Source organism: Leptinotarsa decemlineata, unplaced genomic scaffold, assembly GCF_025532065.1.
Source record: "Leptinotarsa decemlineata unplaced genomic scaffold, Ldec_3_MD MMD2_P_RNA_scaffold_11, whole genome shotgun sequence".
NCBI lineage: Eukaryota > Metazoa > Arthropoda > Insecta > Coleoptera > Chrysomelidae > Leptinotarsa > Leptinotarsa decemlineata.
This window is the reverse complement of record NW_027412525.1, coordinates 4,806,090-4,824,671: the sequence shown is the minus strand read 5'-3', so window position 1 is coordinate 4,824,671 and position 18,582 is coordinate 4,806,090. Positions and strand designations below refer to the sequence as shown.

Below are 18,582 nucleotides of genomic sequence, written 5' to 3'. Positions count from 1 at the left end.
GTGTCATCAATGATAAAATTTTAGCAATAATAATAATAACAATAATAATAATAATAGTCTACCGTAGTCGCGTGGTAGTTATAGAGGTTTCTGACACAAGGTGCAGGGCCTGCCGCGAGGCGCCCGAAACCCTAATGCACTTGCTATCAGCATGTCCAGCATATGCGGTCTCGGCCTATATCCATCGACATAACGCGGCCCTAAGAGTGCTATATTACCATCTACGGAACTCTTACGGTATTGACGAGACACCGGTGTTGCCCTACGCTCCGGGGAATATTGAATCCGTTGTGGGAAACGAGAAGTGCCGAATTTATTGGAACTATTCGTTCCCCACCCTCAGGCATATACAAGCTAATGAGCCTGATGTCCTTCTCGACCACTAGAGCAAAATGATATTTGTCGTGGAGTTTTCAGCTCCTGGCGAGATGAATATCGTCAGAAAAGAGGAGGAAAAACAGATAAAATATCGATATTTTCTCTTCGAACTCCGCAGACTCTATCCAGATCACTCTGTCAAGATGGTTGTTCTGATTATTGGAGTCCTTGGTGGAATGATGTCCTCTCCACTCTCGAATCTTAAAATCATACCAGCTTGCCGCACTAAGGCAATCTTAGCCGCACAGATGCAGAAGGCTGTCATTCTTGGCTCACTGCGCTTGCTCAGGGCACATGATTCTCGGACCCAGTGATCACTTACCCCGCGGTGTGGGGAGTGGTCACTGGTTGATCTGTAGAATATCTGTAGAGTAGGGAGGGTGAGTGTAAGCCCACAGTACTTAGGCCATATGTGGCCTAAGTACTAATATTTATACACAAACCATCCTGGTTTGGGTATAAATATTTCGACATTAAACTCGAAATTACGACTTGAAACTCGAAATTTCGAGATTTTCATAGTCGTAATTTTCATGAAACAGATAATAAAACTATGTGGTTCTTCTACGCTTTCATAAGAGTTTGCCTTAATCCAAATTCTCTCTTTAGGTATTCTTGACCTTTGCGCATTTAGCCATTAATTCAAATTAAATTTTCTATAATAATACCTACCTAGTCAAGATGTAAGTCTCTAGACACTAATCTCGATGGATCAACACAAATCAAAAATTGAAGAAATAAAGAAATCAGCTTCTGCGGTCTGTGGGCTCAAGAATTATGACAATAATTTTCCAAATTATTGTAGTCAGAAAATTCGAATATTTTGATAGTCTAGGATTCATTTGACTTCAAGGTGCTTGGCTTTCATTATAGTTGACAAACATTGGTTTTTATAATAACTACGTAAAATACTGAAAAAAAAATAAAAGTGAAGGTCAGAATGGAGATTGGAATTATCTCCGACATTTATTATCCTACTTTTATCTGTAGTTTAAGATTATGTAAAAGAGAACTTCTTTTGAGGTTATCTCACTCAAAGTGCAAGGTCTGGAAAAAGATAAAATGGGTTTTCTGGTAGGTGCAATAGATGAAGGCACATCTAGTGCCAGATTTATACTATTCAAAGCAGGAACAACTGAAGTTGTAGCTTCTCATCAACAAGAACTGTCTCAAATTCATCTCCAGGAAGGATGGGTTGAACAAGATCCAAAGGAGATTTTGAAATGTGTGCAAACCTGCATTGAAACAACAATTGACAAGTTGATTGCACTAGGAGGAAGTGTGAACGATATAGTTTCCGTAGGAATCACTAATCAGAGGGAATCCACAGTATTGTGGGATAAAACTACAGGGGAACCTTTGTATAATTCTATAGTGTGGTTGGACGTGCGAACTTCGTCAACTGTCGACTGCTTATTGGACAAAGTCCCAAACAAAAGCAGGAATAAAAATTACTTGAAACCTCTTTGCGGCCTACCATTATCGCCATATTTCAGCGCTGTTAAAATCAAATGGCTTCAAGAAAACATACCTCAAGTAAAGAAGGCCATGGCTGCAGGAACTTGTTTGTTTGGAACAATCGATACTTGGTTGATGTGGAACTTAACAGGTGGAAAAAACGGTGGAATTCACATAACGGATGTAACAAATGCTTCAAGAACCATGTTGATGAATATCGACACACTCAAATGGGACCCTGTCCTTATCAATTTCTTTGAGATCCCTAGCAATATCTTACCTGCAATCAAGTCTAGTTCTGAAGTTTATGGAGAAATAGCAGATGGTTCACTCAGAGGTGTGAAGTTAGCTGGATGTCTCGGTGATCAACAGTCGGCACTGGTTGGTCAACAGTGTCTTAACAGAGGACAGGTGAGCAGTGGGTAATATTTCTAAAACCCTTTATGGCTTTCTATTTCTCTATAATGAATAGAAAACAATAAATAAATATATTTCAATAGGATCGTGGAAACCCAGTTTATTTTAAAGTTGCTAGAATGACTTGCTTTTTGTCATACAAATATCAAATATTTCCAATCATCAGTTATTATAAACAATAAGGTTCACAAAAGATTATTTTTTTTTTAGTTTTTTTTGTAGTCCATTACAAAGCTTCAAGAACATTTACACTAATAATCTTAAATAAATACAAATTTGTGTGATCAGAAACTAAATATCTATTAATGCTGCAACTTCTGGAAGAACTTGTCTTTTTAGAAGGTCAAAACTCGCTTCACCTCCTATAAAAAAGTGAAAAACCTTGTCTTTATTTTCCCACTTGGAAGCACAGGGGGCTGTGTCACCACCACCATTTATCATTATCAGTAAATGATCTACATACCAATTAGATGCCTTGGATAGTAGACACTAAATAAATTCTATTTACAGAAACTTCACCTAGGCCTTGGACCGAGTTGACATTGAATTCCTTACCAAATTTTAGGTAACTGAGTTTACAGAACATACCTTATGTTTCTGTGCTCTATGTTCATTAGAGTGAGTACTGGCGAAGTATTCAAGCTTTTAGCAAAACTATAAATTTAATACAAGTATAAATATTCAATCATAATCAGTGAAAGCAATATTCGGTGAGTAGGTAAATGTAATTTATTTTTTCAAATAACAAAATTTTATGATGTGACTGACATCCCAATAGTGAAGTTGAATTTTTCTTCAGGAAGTTACTTTCTATTTATACGTTGATATAGAAGTAAAAAGCCTAAATATTTGATAAGTTAATATTCTGTATTTCATCAAATGGTTTATTTTAGGCTAAAGCAACTTATGGTACTGGATGCTTTCTTCTATATAATACCGGTAATTTGAAAGTACACAGTGCTCACGGTCTACTTACAACTGTAGCATATCAGTTTGGTCCAGATAAACCTCCCGTTTATGCGCTAGAAGGATCTGTTGCTATTGCTGGAGCTGCATTGAACTGGCTCCGGGATAATTTAACAGTTTTGCCAAGTTTTGAGCAAGCCCAAGATATAGCTGAGAAAGCTGAACAAATTGAGTCGGGAGAAGTGTATTTTGTCCCAGCGTTTAGTGGTCTCTATGCTCCTTATTGGCAGCAGGAAGCTAGAGGGTAAATGGATTATCTTTATTTTTATATTGATTTCATTTTTTGTCATGTAATTGACATGATCTAGAGGAGCCTGATCATTTTCCTAACCTAAATTCTGCTAAGAATGATGATTCAGAGGTTACCTTTAGGTATATATCATATTACATTTATAAAAGTTTTAACGAACAGTATCCAAACATTCATAAGAGAGTTGCAAGTATTTTAAAAGAGTTGTATAATCTTTGTTCAATAAATCTTCATCTTATCAGAATCAGATTTATATTTCAAACTTTTCAACTTCACTAAATGTTTTGAAAAATTCTTGATGCAACAATAGGTAATTATTTTTCTGTAATTGAAACGGTTTTCATACAATATTATGTATCTCCTTGTAAGAATAATGAGTTTATTGATGAATTTTTGAAGGTTTGATCTGCATTTGATCTTGTCTCAACTTTCTGTATAAAATATTCACATTTTGTTTGAAATGACGAGTTGTGCTTTAAAAGTGGATTATATCCGCAAAAGGTTAAAAGTTTTGTTTCAGGAATATTGTTCCTTTTCTGATTGAACTGGATATTACTACTTCTAGTTCTTTTTAAATTCTCTATTTCTTTGATCTTATCAATAGAACTTCAGAGCAGATACATTCTAAAGACTTCTTTTTTTTACAAAAAATAATAAATTTTATTGTCTCATATTTGTCGATATCTCTTGTTAACTAGTCATCGATGACTATATATTAATATTCAAAGAACTAGTTTGAATAGTTCATTTATAACTTGTATAACATTTTCCTTACCTTGTTGCAATTTGTTTTTTAAACTTTGAATTTCCAAAAATATTTCCTTGTAAGTTGTTTGTCATCACTAAGATAAATTATATTTTATATACTAGAAATATAGCCCGGGAGATATAAGGCATTTTGGCATATTTTGGCATCTTGATAAGTCTTTTCATACTGACAAAATAGGCAATGAATGTTTATCAAAATTTAAAGTGAGTTGGGGATTACAATAGAGATTTATTGACATTGTTGTTTCTAGTTTATTTAAATGTTATACAATACCATCATTATTCTGATTATTTACATACTCTTAGTACATGTGATGAAACTCTGAAAATAGCTATTGAAATGATGATTGTTTCACTCCTTAAAATATTTTAGTATTCAGTTATGAACAAACTGAAACTTAACATCTCCAAAACTAAGGCATTGATTGTTACAACACTATATAGATGTAAAAATATAAATATTAATGAGGTTAATGTTGTGATTGATGATGAAAAATTTGAAATCGTGAACAAATTCGAGTATTCAGGATTAATGTTTGATAATTCACTTCATTTCATGTATATAAAAATGAAATTCCGAAAAAATTCCATTTCTTCTCGAGAATTTTGCAGCGCGTAAGAATCCACTTGAAAATAATAGGTTCATGTTGCAACCATATTCTGAATATTGCTTAAGTTTGTAGTATTTGTTGATTTGGATCAAATCAATATATGTACAAAAATTCATACTGTGCCAAAATTTATAGGATAGTTTTACAAAAAAAAAAATAATGTATGGTGGTAAGGGAATTATGCGTCAAGTCACGTTTAAAAAAAACATTAAAAACGTAACCTACAGTGTCAATTCATTTTATACCGTATTGAATTCATGCAGCTGAATTATTATATTTTTGAAATAATAAAGAAAATCATCAGTCACACTTTTACCAGGGGAAAGAGTGTCAATCAGTATCATGAACATGCTGTATTCTTAGTGCATTTGATGATCTATATACCCTGTAATATTCAACAGACGGAGATTTTTGTTTGTGATAATATTTTTGTTAATATCCTATATTTCAATTTCAATCAGTATTGTATTAATGTAACCCAAATAATATCACTTTATATTGTATATAACGAGCTTTGAAGAGGTAATGAATTTTATTAGATATACATATATGTGACCAACATATAATCAAACCCCTCTATTCTATAGCTGATTATTATTTTTAACTGAAAATGATCTGACACATTTACCTGATGCGGCGGATGACTGATGTTCATTACTTTGATAATTAATGAAATGCTGATTATGAAATTATTCAGTATCAAATTCCTAGAAAAAATGCAGTAATGGGTCGATTTTTGAACTTACTATCCCAATACTTTGCTGCTGGAAGAGCTGTAAAGTAATTGCTCCCAGAAAGAAACATTTTTGAAATATTTTCTAAAATGGACCATGAGTTATCTTTCCTAATATGTTGTTATGTAGTGTTATAGTTGGCATTTCGGAAGATACTGAGGCATGTCACATTGTGAGAGCCACTTTGGAAGCTGTCTGTTATCAGACAAGGGACATTCTGGAAGCAATGAACAGTGATTATGGATCAGCATTATCCAGTCTGCAGGTAAATGAGATATTCATAAGTATTTTTTATTAATACAGAGGATATAAAATAATATTTTTTTCCCATAATAATTAGCAATAATACTTTTCTTGTGAGAAATACAAAAGTGAAACCAATATGGTAAACATTGTCTGGTTAAAAGAGAGTTAAAAGAGTTACAGATTGCACAATACCTTTTGACTCTTTTAACCCGATTTCACAGAAATTGTCTGCATTCAGGTCAATGATACATAGGGCTTTCACAATACCCCTTTCTGATCAAAACCTCCGAAGTGAAATTGCAATCATTAAACAAATAGCAGTTAATAATAAAATACCTACCACTCTAGTTAACAACATAATAATGAAATATCAACAAAAATCAATAATGAAAGAACTATACTCAATTTCCACAAGACCAGAACACAAATATGTTAGTATCAATTATGCTGGTAGAATCTCCGAGAATATCAAAAATTATCTCTCAAAATTCAATTTACAAACATCCTACACATCCAATGGAAATTTAGGAAACATATTATTTAATGCCAAACCTAAATTAGAGAAAGGAAAGAGATCTGGTATATATCGAATAGAATGTGGTGAATGCCCTGCCATATATACAGGCCAAACTGGGAGAAATTTTGATACAAGGTACCACGAACATGTCATTTCGGATAAAAAAATCATTAATGTACGAACATCTTTAAAATTCGAAACATAAAATAGATAAAGATAATTTAAAGATCCTACATACATGCGAAAAAGGGAAAATGATGAATCTGTTGGAATCTATGGAAATAAACAGGTCAAAGAAAGATCCCAATTCTATTGTCCTCAACGAACAACTTGAATTAAACAATATTCCTCTCCTGAACCTATAGTCCAGATCCCAAAACCTACATTATATTGAAAGCTTTGTTATGTTCATGGATTTTACAGGTATATGAAACGCAGGTACCGGATATCAGGTATATCAAATCATTTATGCTAGACAATATAGGTATAAATTACTCGGATTTAAATGTAATCAGTTAGTTTTGAAAATGGTATAATAGCCGAAACCGGTCAACAATAAAGAAATATAGTGGAAAATAGACAAAAGTGTGTTTTTGTAGTGTATCCTCATTTACCATTACCTACAATGTACGTTGGGAGAGATGAATGTTTTGAGATTTCATTTTGAAATATTTATTTTCATCAACCATAAAGTACAGAAATCTACTTTCATTTAGGTGGATGGTGGAATGACTGCAAATTCCCTTCTCATGCAATTGCAAGCTGATTTAGCTGGAGTGACTATTCTTAAACCATCAATGGCTGAGAGCACTGCCCTAGGTGCTGCGATGGTTGCTGGTGCTGCGGTAGGCCATTGGAATTTAGATGGACCAGTAATGTCTCTTCCTACAACCAAGTGGTCTCCTCATTTCACAGAAGACGAACGTGATGTACGTTACTCCAAATGGAAAATGGCCGTAGAACGTGCTATGGGTTGGGAGATGTAATTTACTCTAATTTTTTCATTTGTTCAAACTTTAAATTTACAGAGAACTCAATATCCTTACTTTTCATCAACTTATATTTTTTAGAGAAATATTCGTTATTCTTGAAAATACTGAAAATAAACAAAAATTTGACAACCAAATTATAAGAAATTTACATAACTACTTGAGAACGAATTTCAAAAATAACCATTGAATGATCATAAGAACTAATGAAAGAAGAAATCAAATGGTGTATGAATTATCGTTTTACTTATAAAAAATTATCAAGTAACTTTAACTATAAACATCATCCAAGAAGTTTCAAAGCACATTTGAAAAAAATTATTTTTGATACTTGGTCTAGATGCTTGAAGAAAAAATGTTTTCAAAATTCTTTAGAGAAGTTCAAACATACTGGTAGGCAACCGATTCATGTTCGCACCTATAACTTTTGTGCTTCTCTTGGTATCAATATCGAATTTTGATGGTTTAAAAGGTATCACAATTTGGATTGATTGGAACTAATATATTTTTTGTGGCGTTTCTAGTTTTAGAAAAAAATTACCCCCACTTTGGAATTTCAAATGAAACACCTAGAATATTTATAAATTTTGGGACTCAGCAGTTCATTCAACATACAACCATTTTATTTTGGTGGGAAAATACTTTTTTCAAAAAAAAATTGTCTAAGGGACTATGATCACTGAAAAATTTTGCTAGCCATGATGTATGTGGAAGTCAAAACGGTACTTCTTGTGATACCATTTGAATCACCAAAATTCCACATTGAAAACAGAAGAAAAAAGGTAGAAGGGCGAGCCTGAATTGATTTACACACTAAATCTAAGTTGTTTGTTAGCAAATATTGATTTTTGTGTTTTTATCATATAAGTATGTATGTACATATGTCCACTACTTTTGTTAATTCTTTTTAAATGTTATATATTATTTGACAAAAAAATCACAAAACCTTGAAAAAAATTCCTTTGAAACAGAAAAAATCTGCCTGAAAATATAGTACTCGAAAATGTAGATAAAAGAAAATTGTTTTATATAATATTATTAAAAGAATGTTGCTCATATTTGTTATTAAATTAATATTTCTAGAGTTCTATCAATCACCAAGTGATCATTTTCAAGAGGAAGATTAATTTTTCTCTTGAAAATGATCACTTGGTGATTGAAACACATGTCGAGGTGTTGAAAATAACGGTTTGGTGTTGTGATAGAACTCTAGTAATATTCATTATTACACCAAAGGTTCTAAACAGTGCATTACAGGAAATGTTATTGTTGAAATATTGATATTATTTTTTTTAAAGAAATTTTTTTGTGAATATTGTATAATGTACCAGATGAAGGTCAATATTATTTTGAAATAAATATTGCATAATAATTCCTGAAGTCTTAGCCTCTCCTTAAACATATTAAATATCAAAAGAATGCTTCCGACTAGAAAGAACAGAGAAAGTAACGCTCTTATTTACATTAACTAGTATGAGTTGTTTTGGTTGGTGAATACAGCGTTACGCAACAATCTGGATGACATAGAATTGAAACATTTTCAAAATTTAAAACAGAGAAACCACATATTGGAGGGAAAGTTTTGCCTTCGTCTCTATTATATTTTGTGTGATAAATTTTCTAAAACAAAACACCAGAACTGCAACACTCTTCTGGACGCGCGTGTTCTTTGATTTAGTTTGGATATATTCAAATTGTTTATAGTGCCTGTTATACTGCAAATGAAACGTGAAAATCACTTACCTGAATGCGGGGAAAACGGTTTTTGTAGACATAGACAGGTGTTACACCACCAGTTTGTCATCAGTTCAGTCCATGACATTACTCTATCATTCATCGTTATGACGGGTGAGTAATGGGTCGTTCATGGGTCAATCAGTTTGTCATCAGTTCATTCGTGATCAAGGTCATGTACTGAACTGATGACAAACTGAGCGTATAACACCCGTCTTAGATATTATACAATTGTAAATTATCCCTTGAAAACGTTAACGCCGGCCGTCGCTGGTCTTCGTTGATTGACTGTGACTTGGCCAAGGTCTCTTCGCTTCAAGGAGATTCCAGCTTCCAGAGATTTTCCATTAAGATAAATAAACAGGCAGATGGGGAAGTCTAGTTAAAAGTGCGGTACAATGTGAGCTAGTAAGGCGATATACATTTGCAAATTTATCTGATGTTCAGTTGAAAGTTTTTGTATTATATTGGCAGTGTAGTAGTGAAATAAAGTTGAGTTTAACTGTATAGTGTAGTCAATATTTAACGATCCTACGGGTTAAACGTAACATTTGGTGTCGGAAGTGGAGTAATTTTCTGTTTTATGGTGGAAACAAGGAGTGTCGATTAAGACGGGATGGAGGATCTTCGGAAAATGTTCGAGGCTTTGTAAGTGGGCCTGGTGGAGATTGGAAAACGCTGAATAGAGGAATTTGAATGCAGAAGAGAGAAAAATGAACGAAGGAGGAAGAAAGATTACGCCGAAATGAAAACCGTGAATTAATCCTAAAAATTAAGGAAAAACAAGTAAGGGACAGAGAGGAACATTGTAAATTATTTTTAAATATTCAGGAGAAACAAGAAACTGACAATCAAATGTACCTTAATTCATTTGAAGAAATAATATTCAGGAAGAATATTATTCAGGAAGAATTTGAAAAAGTATTTCAGGAAATAAAGGACGAATTTGAAAAAGTAGTCAATTAGAGAATTGAGAAGGTTGAAAGGAAATCTGAACAGAAGCTTGAAGTAGTCGGCAGAGAATTTGAAGAGGTTTTCCGGGAACTTCGGAAAGAAAGAATCACCAGAGACGAAGAAAATCGCTGTAGAAAAATGCAAATCGAAAGCAACATCTCCCTTCTGGCAGTAGTTTTATTTAAACTTCGATGGCGAATCTTCATGGTCAATTTATCGCAGACAATTTGAGGCCGCTGCGGAAAATAATGGATAGAAAAATGAGGAGAAAGCAACAGCTCTTATACCGGCACTACGAGGAAAGGCTTCTGAATATTCACAAAATATTTCAGTGAAGAAGTAAAAGGATTGTGGAGCAGTCGTATCAGCTTTGGAAGTCGGGCATGGTGGTGAGTACCTTTAACAAGTCTACTAAGCTCAATTGAAGATGATAACTAAAGGTCCATCCAAGAGTCTGTTTGAATTTTGGAACTGAAGTCGAAAGATTGGTAAAAATCGCCTATCCAGAAGCATACGATAACTTCACCCATAATGCAGTGTCTCTTCACCGTCGATACTGGAGCAACGAGGTCGGTAATGAGGGCCGTCATTTCCAACACTAGCAGTTTGAAGAAAGTATCTGTAGTGCCACTGGAGATAGACCGACGTTTTATGGAGAAGCTGAAGTGAGGCTTGGAAATTGTGAAAAGAAATGTGAGGTATTAGTAGGCAAAATCGTCGACGAATTCATTTAGGGACTAGACTCTACGGATTCGTGGTGGACATGAGAAATAAACTGTTGAAAGTTCGAAATGTTCACAACACCGAGAAATTCATTCAAGCGGAAATTGCTGGGCATGGCGGCTTGAGCACAGCATCCCATCCAATGCCTCTGAAATGGCATCCAATAACAGGGTGACTCTCAAGAAAGGGCAAGTAATAGGCACTTGCGAACCGATTGTGAAATTTGACATATTTGAGGAAAAAGTCATTCTGCAGCATGCACAACAACCCGCAAAGGTTCTCATCCAGAAAGACGTGGAGCCATGTGTCTATAGAAGAACTATGCAAGGCCATCCGATTCGTAGAGGAAAAGAACGGCATATTTGTGAGAGGCAGAATCATTGGTCGAACAGATTTAGTTCAACATGTTGGAGGAATGAGTAATTGAAAAATCAAGCAGCCCCTTGTCACCTGTTGTATTAGTGACGAACGGATTTAGTTCAATTTGTTGGAGGAAGGAGTAATCGAAGAATCAAGCAGCCCCTTGTCGTCATCTGTTCTGGGTGACTAAGAAAGATGGATCGACGAGATTCTGCGTAGACTACAGGAGGCCTAATGATGTCATCAGAAAGGACAGTTACCATCTCAACAGACGACGACACCGTGAACATCTGGCTGAATGCAGATGTTTCTCAACATTAGATATAAAAAGAGAAGACTGCCTTTTCCACTGGCAATGGATTATATCAGTTGAAGTTTGTCATTCGGATTATACAATGCACCCGAAACATTTGAACACTTGATGGAGTTGGTTCTGAGAGGACTCACCTGGAAAACACGGTTGGTACATCTTGATGACATTGCAGCCTCTTCCAGGAAAAGAAATTTCTTGAAATTCAAAAGGAGTTAAAACAGATTCATAGTAAATCACGACAGTGCAAAAATGGCCAACGTCGAAGAGCAAGCACGACGTAAGAAGTTTCCTTGGACTTTATAGCTCTGACCGGCGTTTCGTGAAGGACTTTGGAAAAATTGCCAGACCGCTGCATGGTTTAACTGGGAGGAGAACCCCTTTCGTTTGGTCACCTCAACTTAAAAACCTCAGAAGGACAAATGGTCAGGTATGTCTAAAAGTTACAAACTTACGATTTTGAAATTCGACATCGGAAAGGAAAGAGTCGCGAAAACGCAGGTAGCCTCTCAAGAAGACCATGTTGGACATCCGGATGCAAATTTTGTCAACGCCAGGAGGACAAGAATACGCAGTTGCCAGGAGAAGTTTTAGCAGATGTGACAAGGTAGCGGACAGAGACTGCCTAATGGACAGCTCTTCTACCTCTCGCTGCTTTGGGTTACCTCTGACTCGGAGGGTAGCAACCTGTTCAGGGATACGGACACAAATGATGAATCTCTTGACCATGATGTGGTACGGTCGTTAACAGTTTCCGAGGGTGACACTACCTTCATGATAAGGATTTTAGGAAATGTGAATGAATTAATGTGAGAAACTAGAAATTGTCCACCAATTTGCCAAATCCAAATTTCAGCTTTTCAGCGACAGGATGAAGATAAGATTCGACAAAAAATAAATGCCGGTAAACCTCAAGGAGGGCGATGCAGTGTGGCGCTAGCAACCTCAACGTCAGAAAGGTTATTTGTGCCTGAAATTGCAGTCCATGGCATGGACTGCAATTTCAGGCACATCAAATGATAGGTAGGTTATTTAAATTTAGAATAATAGCAGGCCGTCTTTCAGCTAATACCTCTGCTATAGATATCTCGGAAAAGGTAGGTCCTACAAGAACGGTTAAATGGCACAAAAGTTGCCTTTTCAGGAATGCAAGATAATGGTATTTCTGAGAAATTTGCAAAAAACTGAAAATGACAGATTTTGTTCTTTACTCTACCGTCTCCATTTTCAATAATATCAAAAAATGGCACAGGAACGTTGCTTAATTTTATGTTTTTCATAATCTGGCCCAACCTATTTATCAATCCGACGTTTCGTTCATTGAAATCCATCGTCAGTGTTTTTTAAATATTTTGGTAGTCATTGTAATTACAAATTCATTGATATATAACAACACATGTATTTCTCGACGTTTCTTTCAAAAAACTTCTTCAAAATTACATCATTCAACTTTTTTTCAAAGAGAAGTCAAATTCCTAAATATCGTTGCAAGCACATAGTTAATAGAATCGTAATACACCACATTGAAAAAGAAACAGTTGCGAAAGAGAATGTAAAGAAATAACAAATTGAAGAAAATGAACATCATAACAGAATGTGTCACGTTACTGTTTTTAAATTACCGTGTCATACGATATCGCATTAAATTTTCAAATTGTCTTCCATCATTTCTTAAACAAATACTTGCTCTAGAAATAGTGTGGAGTGGAGTGATAGCCATAGGTACAGGCTTTCCTGATTGAAACTTTCAATTCCTGAATATTTTCAAAATTTGTTCTGAATACTTTATCTTTTATGACGCCCCACAAGGAAAAATCTAGAAGAGAAAAGTCCTGTGATCGAGGTGGCTATTTCCACCTTCCTGGCATATTTGTATCGAGGAAATATCTGCACATTCACCTGCGATGTGGTGGGGCTCCGTCGTGTTGGACATATATTTTCTTATTAGGCTAGGTTACAAATCTTCTAAAAACTCAATTAGAGTCCTTGATAAGAGGTCTCAGTATACTTCTCCGGCTAGAAGTGTTCAAAAAAGTGGAGGCCAATAATTTTATTATCAAGAACAGCAATCCATACGTTAACACCATATTTCTTTTGAAAATTGTAGCCAGTGATAATGTATTTTCCTGTTGAACAATTGGTAAATATACTTTCATCACACCACATTTTTTTTGCAAATTTCATTATTTTGGCAAAATTTTCTAATGAGCCATCTTCAAAAAACTTTTTCCTGTTGAAGTCCGTCAAACGCAGATGATGGTCTTTCATGACTGGATAAAGCTTGAATTTATTTTTCTTTAAAATTTTCCCTGACGTAGTAGATAAGGACGAATTATGAGCAATCTCCCTCAGGGATACTTCCTTGTTCTCATTTTTTTATTTTCCACAAATTCTAGATCAAATGAATGCCACTTTGTCATTATTGTGAATCTTTTTTGAACTCACCTAAAGTGCAGATTTTATTATTGCCACCACATTCAATAACAGTACATTTTCTTTTGGAGGGTTTTTCAAAGGATCCGTAATTTCGTAAATTATTTTCGATGCGTTGAAAATATCTATGATGTTTGTCGTCGTTCAGGATATAATTTCTGATACATTGCCAGATATTTCGTAGCATTTCTCAAACATCTTGAATAAGCAACAAGCGTACCCACGTTTTCGTTATTGGAAAAAATGGAAATCGCTCACCAAACTGAATAACTGTTTTATTTTGTATTTGACAATTAACTCAACATTCACATTCATGTATTTCATGGCTCACTTTTTTGATACAGTACATTTATTGGTTAATTATTGATGATATATATACTAATTTCCTGAACAGAAATATTTGAGTTGAGACAATATTTCAAGAGACATTTGGAAATTATGAATGGCTTAATATTTTTCAAAGATTATTGGCATCTCTCTATCAAGACAACCCTGCCAGAAATCTATTTGGATTTCAGTAACATTGGGTTGAACCAGATTATGAAAAACATGAAATGAAGCAAAATGTTCCTATGTCATTTTTTGTTATTATTGATAATGGAGATGATAGAGCAAAAAGATATAATCTGTAATTTTCAGTTTTTTGTGAATGCCTCAGAAACGGTTGGTGATTTTATCAATCTGAGAATACCAGTATGTTGCATTCCTAAAAAGGCAACTTTTGTTTCATTTAACCGTCCTTGTAGGTCCTACCGTTTCCGAGATATCAATAGCGGTATCAGCTAAAAAACGGTCTGTGTATTGGTATATTTAGGTGATAAATATATGTTCATTAATTGGTATAAACAAGTTTATTTAACGAATTCCTTTCTTCGTAAGTATAGCGATTTTCAAAGTTTTGTTAACTTTTACATTTTTGGTGACAGTTACAACTCAGATGCATCCATATACAATACACTGTTTTTACTTTTCATCCTCCATACGTATACAATATAGTCAGATTAATACAAACAAAAAAATAATTGAACTTTCACACTGCTTCACACAGAAACGTCCGAAACTTATGGAAATTCTTAGCCGTCTCCGCATTTCGTATATCTGGTGACGTCACGCCGCCTTTCACTAAACCCCTTTTTTGATACCGTTTTTTTTGTGCATCGAATTTACTCAGAAAAATTATTTCAATCCCAATATTCTTCAAATTAGGTACACCAATTGTTTTTTCCAGTCCTCTACGCCTCTATTTGGCTCTACATAATTTTTATTAGCTTTATTCGTTTTTCCCATCTTATTATTTATGGTCATATTCGACAAATGCGTAAATGAGGTGAATAATATATTTGATTGTGTTGTCGGCAAAATGAGAGAATTTTAAATTATTGAAAAACGGACACATGTTAGTCATATTTCAAATTTGACAAAACTAAATTAGCTGTCGTTTCTGAGTTTTACATTTTGTATAATTTACACTCGTAACATTGAATTTATAGTTGTATATCTTTATGTATAACAATCAGATTGAATTGTAATACTTCATGTCTTGATTTGACAATCAACTTTTACTCATTAGTCATTTTTAAAGCTGCTGAATGCTGCAGAGTGAATCGTTAATTCAACGGAGACAGTCATAAACTGAACCACAGCATATGTAACAATGTTAACTATGGTGACTGAACCTCAGAGAAGACAATCGAGTCTCCGAACATAACTCCCTTCATTCACATGCAAGTGAATTATTTTGTCATTTGAACTGAAGCAAGGAAGCATCGGTACCTTAATAAAAAAACTGATACACCTGCAGTAATTGATGGACGGCCGCGTCTGTGTGTGGCAACGGTGTACCATTTGTGATTATTGACAAATGACTGAATTGACGTGACATTTTAACTGTCTAAAATATTGGGCTAGCCTAGCAAGCACGTTTTTTGCATTTACCGGTTTGTTAAAGAATATCTTCCTAGGAAAATGAATAATATATTTAAAGTTGCCACTCGATTTAATGGCTTGAGATCATTAATCAACCCAGTTAAAAATATATCGGCTTCTTGTGCAAACCCACATGGACAAAGGGCACGGAGCTTGTGGTGTATGAGCAAATCTTACAGTAACAAAATCGGAGGTATCGAACACTCTCAGCTATGCAGTTGTGGCTGTGGTAACAAACGTCTCGCCCACAGCAAAGGTAATTGTAACCAAAATAAATTTACAGAACCTAATTTTGTAATTTCAAGGTGAAAGCGAACTGGTGCAGTTTTTAACAGAGGAAGTATTGGCGGAAAGGAAAGCTCAAAAAATCAAAACTATTCCATCAGAATTGGATGGATTTAAGGCGAGTTTAAATGGAGCTGAAGTAACCTTGACAAAAAATACTGAAGGCGAATGGTAACTAGTTAACTAATTTCTTCTCACTCTGTTTTTGAAAATAAATCGTCTTGATTAGGTGTTAAAGAATATTATTGGAGTTTTTTCTCAACACCAAATCGTTATTTTTAACACCTCGACACGTGTTTAGATCACCAAGTGATCATCTTCAAAAGAGGAAGATTAAAACAGTTTTAATCTTCCTCTTTGAAGATCACTTGTGGATCGAAACTCGTGTCTAGGTGTTAAAAATAATGATTTGATGTTGGGAAAAAACTCCAGTAATATTCATTACTACATCAAAGGTTCCAAACAGTATATCAGATGTTAGAGAATTTGATAATTATTTCTTATTGAATTATTATTAAATTATTCGTTTTAAAGGCTCGTGCTAGATTTCACAAACTTTATCTACATCTATTTTTCTACAAATTACAACTGATGATGATTTATGAAACTACTAGTACTATGTTGCTGTATCGCTGCTGTTCCAATGTTTTGACAGAACTTGACGAACTTAGTTGTGTACAGCGTTATAGAACAGTGCTTTCAAAAAATTGTTCTACAGTGCAATCTAGTGGCGAGTTATAGAAAAATTGATAGCCTAAAAACCTCTACGAAAAATTACTTATACACGTCAAGTTTCATCACCATCGGTTGAGCGATGTAGAAGTTTATCACTTACCAACCAACAAACATCCATTCTTATATATTAGATATGACACTTTTAGGGGGGAGGGCGTTTTGTTGGTAGTTTCACAGAATTGAATTACAAATGAATACTGTCAAATTCATGTTGCTATCATAAAGATCAGGAATGCTGCTTTCTTTTTAGTCATTTTAAATTTATTGTTTCATATAATTGAAGGCTAATGAACATGTATGTTCTTCTAGGACGAAGCTAAATAATATGGTTACATGATTTTCATTTCTTGACTTTGACAAAAATAATAATCGAATCAGGAATAATATTATTTTCCAAACTTTACAGTTTATTTTCAAAATATTATTTGGTGAAGCTTCTTTTTATTTTAACACATTCATATACACTAATATCCAATCAGAAATAATGAGAATATGTATGATACTCAAAAAATGTTTGCCAGAACTCTGAAAACTCCATATTTCACAGGATATCGTTGAATGTAATAATTTTATGTAATCAAAGATTTTACTTCACTTTTCGCACTTGAACACTTTTTGATTGTTTGAAAAATGAATTGCAATTGAGAAATAATGAAAGTAATAAGTACATAGTCAATATTCAACAAAAAACTAAATCGTGCTGGTAGGTCGTGGTCAAAGGAAACTCATAGTAGCGAATGTTTTGTCTGCTTCAGTGGTGTAGGCATTGACTGCAAGAAAGAAAGTAGTAGAAGTCAATGCCTTCCCTACTGAAGATGTATGCTGCAGTAGTAGATGAAACATTTGGGACTATAAGTTTTTTTGACTACAGCCTACCAGCAAGGGTTGTGTTTTTTTTGAATAATGGAAATATAATTAGACTAGTTCGTATATCAAAAATATATTAAGCAATAATATAAATTTTCTGCTACTGTTTTTACATTAGGATGCCTATCTAAATCAATGATTATTATTTTTTTGTCTTAAACTTATAATTAACTTATGTATCTGAAATCTCATACATACCACCCATAATATATTAAAAAACGTATGATTTTTATCATAATTTAATAAGAATATCTGCAAAAATTGATAATTTTTCCAGCATCAAAATTACATTCAATGTGAATCATACAGTGGATACAGATCCTGATGAAGAACCTAAGTTGCATGAAAATATGGATAAACCAGACATAGGAGAATTGAAATCAAAGCCAGCATTCAAAGTAGAACTTATAAGAGGCGATACTACTGTGAGTTTGCTCTGTTCCTTCATGAATCCCAATGACCAAGATGAAGGTTACAGTAAGTTTAACAATTTCTGAGCATGTGATTATTTGTTCAATCCCAATTTTTTCAGATGATGTCTTTGGTATTGATGAAATTAGTATTTATAATGGAGAATGGAATGAAAATGTCTATGCTGTATCAGGAGAAGTTGTAGATTCAGTATGTACATATATGACTAAGTATCCTCTAAGGTAATTGTCCTCTTTTTTTTCAGTATCTTTATGATCTTATGTTGAATTATCTGGAGGAAAAAGGAATCTCTAATGAATTTGTAGAAAAATTGTCGGACTACAGCACAGCGTACGAACATACCGCTTATATAGGTCTCCTGGAGGGACTGTCAAAGTTTGTTTCTGGAAAATAGAAGTTATACAATGTACCTATTATTTAAGTCTCAACTGTTTTTTTATTATTATTTTGAAGATTCCAATAAAGTACTGAAGTAAACTTAGTTTCCAA

General features: G+C 34.1%; 2 protein-coding genes and 1 long non-coding RNA gene across 3 annotated transcripts; 2 read left to right on the top strand and 1 right to left on the bottom strand.

Moving 5' to 3' along the window:
* Nucleotides 1-1,440: 1,440 nt before the first annotated feature.
* Gk1 (Glycerol kinase 1) lies at nt 1,441-8,706 on the top strand. Its single transcript, XM_023159565.2, has 4 exons — nt 1,441-2,247; nt 3,147-3,463; nt 5,712-5,847; nt 7,062-8,706. Exons 1-4 carry the CDS (start codon nt 1,441-1,443, stop codon nt 7,329-7,331), a joined length of 1,530 nt encoding a protein of 509 aa, XP_023015333.1. The 3' UTR covers nt 7,332-8,706.
* LOC141480287 (uncharacterized) lies at nt 1,519-5,351 on the bottom strand. The gene is made up of 2 exons (XR_012464242.1): nt 4,245-5,351; nt 1,519-2,295 (listed from the first exon to the last, which is right to left on the bottom strand). It is a non-coding gene; the product is annotated as an uncharacterized lncRNA (long non-coding RNA).
* Nucleotides 8,707-15,718: 7,012 nt separating the features above from the next.
* Nucleotides 15,719-18,582, top strand: P32 (complement C1q binding protein P32). The gene is made up of 5 exons (XM_023159568.2): nt 15,719-16,030; nt 16,080-16,230; nt 17,939-18,138; nt 18,194-18,282; nt 18,338-18,582. The coding sequence occupies exons 1-5, from the start codon at nt 15,814-15,816 to the stop codon at nt 18,485-18,487; spliced, it is 807 nt and encodes a 268-aa protein (XP_023015336.1). The 5' UTR covers nt 15,719-15,813; the 3' UTR covers nt 18,488-18,582.

What these genes read in the sequence shown, in the direction of transcription:
- Gk1 (XM_023159565.2), top strand. Translation starts at nt 1,441, where the DNA reads ATGGGTTTTCTGGTAGGTGCAATAGATGAAGGCACATCTAGTGCCAGA. An exon ending in AGTGTCTTAACAGAGGACAG is followed by an intron (nt 2,248 to 3,146) that starts GTGAGCAGTGGG and finishes GGTTTATTTTAG; the next exon opens with GCTAAAGCAACTTATGGTAC. An exon ending in TGGCAGCAGGAAGCTAGAGG is followed by an intron (nt 3,464 to 5,711) that starts GTAAATGGATTA and finishes GTTGTTATGTAG; the next exon opens with TGTTATAGTTGGCATTTCGG.
- P32 (XM_023159568.2), top strand. Translation starts at nt 15,814, where the DNA reads ATGAATAATATATTTAAAGTTGCCACTCGATTTAATGGCTTGAGATCA. An exon ending in AAAAATACTGAAGGCGAATG is followed by an intron (nt 16,231 to 17,938) that starts GTAACTAGTTAA and finishes TAATTTTTCCAG; the next exon opens with CATCAAAATTACATTCAATG. An exon ending in TGACCAAGATGAAGGTTACA is followed by an intron (nt 18,139 to 18,193) that starts GTAAGTTTAACA and finishes CAATTTTTTCAG; the next exon opens with ATGATGTCTTTGGTATTGAT.